Source organism: Lipotes vexillifer, unplaced genomic scaffold (assembly GCF_000442215.2).
Source record: "Lipotes vexillifer unplaced genomic scaffold, Lipotes_vexillifer_v1.1 scaffold783, whole genome shotgun sequence".
Taxonomy (NCBI): domain Eukaryota; kingdom Metazoa; phylum Chordata; class Mammalia; order Artiodactyla; family Lipotidae; genus Lipotes; species Lipotes vexillifer.
The window spans coordinates 437,934-445,651 of record NW_006793239.1 but is presented as its reverse complement, the minus strand read 5'-3'; the positions used below and the strand labels follow the sequence as shown (position 1 = coordinate 445,651).

General features: G+C 41.8%; 1 protein-coding gene across 1 annotated transcript in view; it reads left to right on the top strand.

The window, feature by feature from the left end:
* ZP2 (zona pellucida glycoprotein 2) overlaps positions 1-7,312 on the top strand; it is an 11,715-nt gene extending 4,403 nt beyond the window's left edge. The window contains exons 6-18 of the mRNA XM_007466280.1: positions 219-260; positions 414-578; positions 1,346-1,442; positions 1,531-1,712; positions 2,431-2,557; positions 3,397-3,584; positions 3,665-3,756; positions 3,858-3,982; positions 4,141-4,330; positions 5,484-5,619; positions 5,694-5,790; positions 6,209-6,292; positions 7,146-7,312. Coding sequence (XP_007466342.1) covers positions 219-260; positions 414-578; positions 1,346-1,442; positions 1,531-1,712; positions 2,431-2,557; positions 3,397-3,584; positions 3,665-3,756; positions 3,858-3,982; positions 4,141-4,330; positions 5,484-5,619; positions 5,694-5,790; positions 6,209-6,292; positions 7,146-7,291 — 1,671 coding nt within the window. The 3' untranslated portion in view covers positions 7,292-7,312. The remainder of the gene's footprint in view (positions 1-218; positions 261-413; positions 579-1,345; positions 1,443-1,530; positions 1,713-2,430; positions 2,558-3,396; positions 3,585-3,664; positions 3,757-3,857; positions 3,983-4,140; positions 4,331-5,483; positions 5,620-5,693; positions 5,791-6,208; positions 6,293-7,145) is intronic.
* The last annotated feature ends 406 nt before the right edge of the window (positions 7,313-7,718 follow it).

Sequence of the window (7,718 nt, the reverse complement as noted above, 5' to 3'; positions counted from 1 at the left end):
AAAAAAAAAAAAAAAAAAAAAAAAAAAAGCTCAGAGGAAATGATGTCCAAGGGCACTGCTAGGATTCATGACTGCCTGTGCTTCTACTACATCCCACAACTAGGCGTCGTGGTGTAAGAATCACAGCAGTTGCTCTGGGTGTTTTCCACATACTCTCAGGTAACATGATTTCAGAAATCTCAAAATCAAAGCCTCACATCATCTTTTTTTTCTTCCAGTTTACCTTTCACTTTTTTCCTGGCATGGCTGATGACAGTGCGGTATGAAAGTTATTTTTTAAATTACAAGCCTAAGTAACCTTTAGTTCTATATTAAAGGTGACATAAACTTCAATCCTGGTTAAAATATTAATTAGACAATAGTCTTGGGGTTAAGGTGAGCACCAGCCCTCTAAATGAAATTTTTGACTTTAGGATCCCAAACCTCAGATGGGATGGACCTTTGCAGTTGGTGATGGTGAAAGAGCCCAAACTCTGACCCTTCAGGAGGCTATGACACAAGGATATAATCTCCTGATTGACAACCAGAAGATAAGCGTCCAAGTGTCATTCCATGCCACTGGAGTGACTCACTACTCGGTAGGTGTGAATCTTTTCATACCACAATCCAGGCACAAACCAATATTTCTAAATCCAAGCATGATCTCAACCATGTCCTCAATTGAGAATACAACTCATTCAACAGGTATCTTAATGCTTACTATGTGCCAAGCACTGTACTAAGTACTAAAGATAAAATGGTGAGATACAATGGTGAACAAAATAGATATGGTCCTTACTTCAATCTGTTCTCCCTCTTCCTCCATAGATCTAAATTAACTACATAATATGGAGCTGGGGTACTACTAAATTCTTTTACGAATTAAGGTGTTCTGTTTTATCATTGCCCTGTATTGTGTTTACAGTAGGTACCGGCACTTTGGGGACCAACAATCATGACACTACATTAAATCAGTTAATGTGCCAAAATACTTAGAACAGGTCTCGGCACCTACGTGCTCAAATGTCAGCCATGTTAACAGTCCTGTTATACACTGAGCATATGCTGAATCTTAAACATTCTCTCTGAATGCTGATACCATAAGATAGTCATAAAACAAGGGCTCATATCTGCTTAGAAATGATCAGCTACAGGTCATATCAGTAGACACTACTTTGCCAGATGTTATGAAGTACAAGATTTTAAAACTAGAGCACCTGCAGAACAATTGGGACAAAATGCCTGAACTCTACTTGGGCCAAGACAGTGCCCAATAGTTGAGTATGTTTGCTCTGACTATTCCAGCATTGGTTAGAAATTCAAGTAATTCAGGTAAACCAATGTCTTTGAAAATGCCTCTCCTCAGCAAGGTAACAGCCACCTCTACATGGTGCCTCTGAAGCTTACGCATGTATCTCCTGGGCAGACAATCGTCTTATCATCACGACTCATTTGTGTGTCAGGTAAGTGCCTAGGAAGGGACAACTCCAGTTGTGGAAGACACTGTTCTAAGGGCTTAATCAAAACTGATCATTCTGTCATTCCTTCTAGATCCTGTGACTTGTAATGCCACACACATGACTCTCACCATACCAGAGTTTCCTGGGAAGTTAAAATCCATGAGCTTTGAAAATAGGAACATTGCTGTGAGCCAGCTGCACAACAGTGGGGTTGATGTGGAAACAACAAATGGCTTGAGGTTGCATTTCAGCAAAACTCTCCTCAAAACAAAAGTACGTTCCATTGTCAATCACTGAGCTTTATGGAAGCCTGACTCGAAGCATAGCCTTTTAGGCTACCCTGATACAGCTGCTGACTTGTCCATAAATTCTAATTGCCGGTGTAAAAAATTCAAAATTTGGAAGGCCTCATTTGAACACCTTGCATAAGTGAATTCTCAAGTAACTGAAATTTACTCTCAAACACCAAGCCTCTTTAACTGCAAGGGAAGTTTTCCTAAGTTTCTTAGTTCACTGAATAGTACAAACTGCTATCAAGCTTCTAAAGATGAACCTCTCATGCCCTATTAAAACAGGACAGCTTGAGCCAAACAAGTGTCCCCAGCTGTCCTCACTGAGGCCAGTCTTGACTGAGGCAATTGCCAGGGACAACAAAGAATAAATTTTATGTTGGTGTGTACTTTGCAATAACATTTTATAACTCTGGATTGGCAGCTCTTTAGAGGTTGAATTAACTGATCAAATTCCAGGGTCTAGTACAAAGAGCATACAGTACTGGGTACTTGAGGGCATGAGCTTAAAGAAATAAATTTCCTTCCTAGGGAAGGATCCTGATCTGGAGAAGTGATAGGGTCTCTTGTTCTGGCTTAAAGGGAAACCATAATAAGTCTGGAGTGTGCCTTGAAGGTTTCAGTGTACTTCCTTCCTACCTCCTTTGACTGCTCTGGGTCCCAACAGGCTGTGGCTGCTAAATGACATTCTTTCATTTCAGTTGTCTGAAAAATGCCTACCCTATCAGTTCTACTTATCGTCACTCAAGCTGACCTTTTCCATTCAGCTGGAGAGGGTATCCATGGTGATTTATCCGGAGTGTCTCTGTGAGTCAACAGTTTCTATCGGTAAAGACCATTTTTCTTAAATGGTTTCCTACATTCTTTCTCTCTTAGCTCTTGCATGTGGGAAAGTGTATAGAAGTTCAGACTCTGCATTGCTTATACTTTGAGGAAATGAAAGGCTGGTCAGACCAGCAATGTCAGTCTAAGCTGCTGTGATAGGGATCTAAGAAAGATAACACTTCTAAAATACACGTACGGGTAGGTTTCACAACTGTTTCATGTTTTTAAGTAACCTGGATATACTTCATGGTAGGAGCCTAAGCCCACCATCTAAATAAGATTGCTTCAAACCTGAAACTACAGGGACTACAAGTATTTCCCCAAACTCCTGAAAATCCCTCAAAGAATGTGGAAGTAGGTATTTCCTCTTGTGTAGTATTGCTTCCGCCTCTTTGCTCCTATTATCCGCTGACCTGTAACAGGTCAAAAGCCAAATAGGAAAAATTAGTTGCTTCTTCAGCTTCCCCTTAAACCACCAAGATTTGTGAGCCTTGAAAGAAGGGACATTACGACACAAGGGACTGCACTTTAAGCCGCCTCAGGTTTTTATCATGGGGCTCTTACCTCACCTGGTGCTTCTTCCCATGTCTCCTGTTGCCTCTTCCTTTGGATGAAAAATCCTTCTGCTCATACAGAGCAGCCTCACTCTTGTCTTGGCACCTTAAGGGTCTCCCCTTGTAACTCAAGCTGCTTATCAAGGTATTTTCCCAAACAAAGACTTAAGACAAATTCTGTTGCCTCCTGATAAAAATTCAAACTTCCATCACACTTCAAATTAGTAGATGACAATAGTCACATGGCAAACAGTTTTTTTTTTTTTTTAAACTCTCACCACTATCTAGTTTCAGGGGAGCTATGTACTCAGGATGGGTTTATGGACATTGAGGTCTACAGCCATCAAACAAAACCGGCTCTCAACTTGGATACCCTCAGGGTGGGAGACTCATCCTGCCAGCCAATCTTTAAAGCTCCATCTCGGGGGCTGGTGCGGTTTCACATACCCCTGAATGGATGTGGAACAAGACATAAGGTTAGTACTGGCCCACAGCAAGAGGTTAAGACTTACTTTTGAGATAACTAATTAACCACTTTCTCTAACCTTACTCTAAGTTCCAGAATGACAAAGTCATCTATGAAAATGAAATCCATGCTTTCTGGGCAGATCTTCCTCCAAGCACAGTTTCCAGAGATAGTGAGTTCAGGTGTGAACGTAATTGCTACTTGACTTTTTTAAGCCCCAGCTTAAACTCAAGCAGTTTTTTAATCTAAAATTCTTAACAACTCCACCCACCCACTCTTACAGAATGACGGTGAGGTGCTATTACAGCAGCAGTAACATGCTAATAAATACCAGTGTTGAAAGCCTTCCTCCTCCAATGGCCTCAGTGAAGCCAGGTCCACTTGCCTTGACCCTGCACACCTACCCAGGTGAGACATTATAACCTAAAAAATCTGCTTAAGTACTTTCAGGGAACTCTTCCCTAAAATGAACTTTGATGCCACCAGACTAGAGTAGTAGCGATGCTCAAGCTTCTGTTGTGACCATCAACTACTTGAGCACCAGAGGGGCTTCTCCTCCGTTTCAGACAACTCCTACCTGCAACCATATGGGGAGAAGGAGTACCCTGTGGTGAGACACCTCCGCCAACCAATTTACCTAGAAGTGAGAGTCATAAACAGGACTGACCCCAACATCAAGCTGGTCTTAGATGACTGCTGGGCAACATCCACCATGGACCCAGCCTCTCTCCCTCAGTGGAATATTGTCGTGGATGGGTATGTATTCTCCATATAAGGTAGCCCAGCTAATCAAACTGCCAAAAAAAGAATACAAATGCTCTTGGGCTTGAGAGGAGCACTATATCAAAGGCCCTGATTTTTGTTCTTGTTTCTTAGCAACTAGTCGTTGGTCTAATAAGGTGACTCATGCTTTCCTATTACCCTTGAATCTGAAAGTATAAGATCCTTCCCAAGGAAATCTGGCTTTAATATGCCAATATCTGGAGAGAAGAGATTTCTAGTTCCTATCCATTTACTGAATACCTACCATAGGCCAAACATGGTGCTATGTGCTCCAGATGCATTATTTGAACCTCATCACTCTATGAGAGACACTAGCCACCTCACTTCATAAAGAAACCCAAGCTTGCTACTTAAATAACTAGCCCAAAGTAATATTTAGTAAATGGTAGAACATGAATGCCCATCTGACTCTAGATCTGAATATCACAGTGCTCTGAAGTTGTGGCTACCCACTTGTATGTTGGTGTTTATCCTCTTGGCTCTGCTGGCACCTAGATAGAACTGCACCTTATCTTTCTCTGAATCTGTTGTAATCTGTTAAGCTTGTATCCTCCAGGTACACTCCTGCTCCACGATCATGGTAGCCAGCACATTCATGCAGCTCATTCCTTCACCCCATTAAAGGCTTGCGCGAGTGTCCACTTCTCCTTGAAGCCTACCCTGACCCTCCCGCACCCTTACCCTGGTCTAACTCTTCTTTTGTTAGTACTTACATGCTACCTAACATACTAATTTATAGCTACTATACTCTGCTAGCATCTAAGATATAAAACGGCAGGAGTTCTCCACCTTGTTTTTTCAGCAACATATACTAACTGCCTGGGACAAAAAAGATACTCAGACTAATAAGAATTAAGCCAGTGTCATCTGAAGAGTTATATAATTCTTGATGAATTTAGCTGGCAAACAAATTGGTACTGAAATTGTATTAACACATAGTAGAAGAAAAACTAGCATGAACAACTTATAACTCCATGAATATTGTTGGAGAGGCCAAATCAGAGGTATATTAAAAAGAAAAAAAGGTACAGGTAGAAGGTGTTACGTGTGACTGAATTTGAGCAAATGCTGAGTTAGACTCTGGGGTGAATTCAGCTGATGTCCCTCCCTGAAATGTACCTTCTAGCTGTGAATACAACCTGGACAACCACAGAACCACCTTCCATCCGGTTGGCTCCTCTGTGACCTATCCTAATCACTATCAGAGGTTTGATGTGAAGACCTTTGCCTTTGTGTCAGAGGCCCAAGGGTTCTCCCACTTGGTAAGTGATTAACAAGTCACCTGGGAGGTCAAATGTGAGGCATCAGTTTTACTCAACTCTTGTTCCATCTCCAGGTCTACTTCCACTGCAGTGCCTTAATCTGCAATCAACTCTCTCCTGACTTCCCTCTGTGTTCTGTGACTTGCCTTGTGTCATCCAGAAGCAGGCGAGGTAAAAATTTCAGGTCCTCATTAATGTGTGTTTACAGCAAGCCTCAACCTTTCAGAATTTAAGAACGAGTGCCCTTGTTCTTCAACTAGTCCCAAGAGCACAAGAAACCTGAGTCTGAGATAGACAGGTTCTCCATCAGTCCTAGGGACAAGTTTTTTTTGCACATGAGCTGTAGCCTGATCTTCTGTAGACTTTCAAGTTACTCTTCCTGAGTCACTCTTTCTGAGTCTAGGTAGACTCTGAACTTTGTCTTCCGATATTGACAGTTCATCCTGCTTTTACAGTGAGGTGTATGCCCTCTCCTGTGAAGGCAGGCAACACCACCTAGAGCAGGGGCTCCATGGGGAGCTGCTCTAGGCAATCCCTCAGCACACTTCTTACCACTAATTATCCCAGAGGTCAAACTATCTGTTTCCAGCCACAGGAGCCACTGAGGAAGAGAAAATGATAGTGAGTCTCCCGGGTCCCATCCTCCTGTTGTCAGACAGCTCTTCACTCAGAGGTATGGATTTAAAGCCTTGGGTACTTCTTGGACTCAAGTTCTTGGTTTTATGTCAAATTTAACTGTGCACAGATAACACATGCTCCTGATTAGACAAGAAGAGAAGGAGTCTCTTCCCAGCAATAGGTTCTGTTAAGTCTCTTGTGTGCCCTTCCAAAAATCCCCATTGAACACAAGTGGAATCATATATTCTACCTACTGTTCTGTAACGTTTTTTACTTGTTTAAGCCATCTTATATCTGTACAGAGACCTCTCACTGTAACTAAAGGATTCCAGTTTTGTCACTAATGCCACATTAGAATCCTCAAATCTTGGCCTACTATACAAGAACTTCAGACTGTTTCTAAAAAAAAAAAAAAAAAAAAATAGGACTAATAGGTCAGAAGACATGTGCTTGCTACTATTAAACTTAAGTCTTTACTGGATTATGTTACTGTTAATATTTTATATCTTCAGCCCAGACAGTCTTAATTTTAGGCCTAGAACTTGAAATTAAGCTCTCAAATCCCTAGCTAATAAGCTGCAAGAAATCATGCACTTGGGACAACTAATCATATCTGTTAGTGCCAGAATGTTAAACAATGAGCTGGGACCGTAAGGTCCTTTCCAGGTGTCAGCCCATCTGATCTGAGTGAAAGCAAGTAGGAAGTGGGAACAGCTGTGGGAGTGGAGTAGGGAGTGGAGGAGGCTGGCTTGAGGGATAAGACTATACCCTGTTGCAAGCTTCCCAAACGAGCTCTTTGAAGCTTAATTTCACTTCCTTCTCTGGGGAGCTTTAATGTGTAAAACTTCAGCTTCAACTTACACTTTGTTTCAATGATCTTAAGACTTGAATGTCTGCTTCCTTTCCAGACGCTGTGGACTCTAAAGGGCACGAGACTGCTGGATATGTTGCTTTTCAAACTATGGTTGCTGTGGTTGCCTTAGCAGGCATTGTGGCAATTCTAAGCCTTATCAGCTACCTGCACAAGAAAAGAACCATAATGCTAAGTCACTAATTGGATATTCAAACAAAGTGGTCAACATAAGCCTCTTGCTTCTTTCTTATTAAATTTGGATGGAATTCAAGGACTGTTTCTTGCAATCATTCTTCTTTAGAGAATATAGTACCTTTCCACAATCCTCTGGGCAGGCCTTGTTCTGTGTGGACATGAATAAGGATATTTCTGACTTAAGTGCTTCCTGTCACTCAGCTTTTTCTGAACTCCATCCCCAAAACTGGCAGTGCCAGAGAATTCAATCACTAATGGGGCTTGGTGACAGCCCACCTCTAGGGGTGCATTTAGGTGACTTTAATGTCTTTTACCCCCTCCATTCATATATACAAGATGAGGAGGGCAAGAAGTCATCCCTAATCCTTGGCATAACTTCCCTTCTCTACAGAGGAAGAGAAGTCAGGTATTCCCAAGGAAGTAATCTAGTATC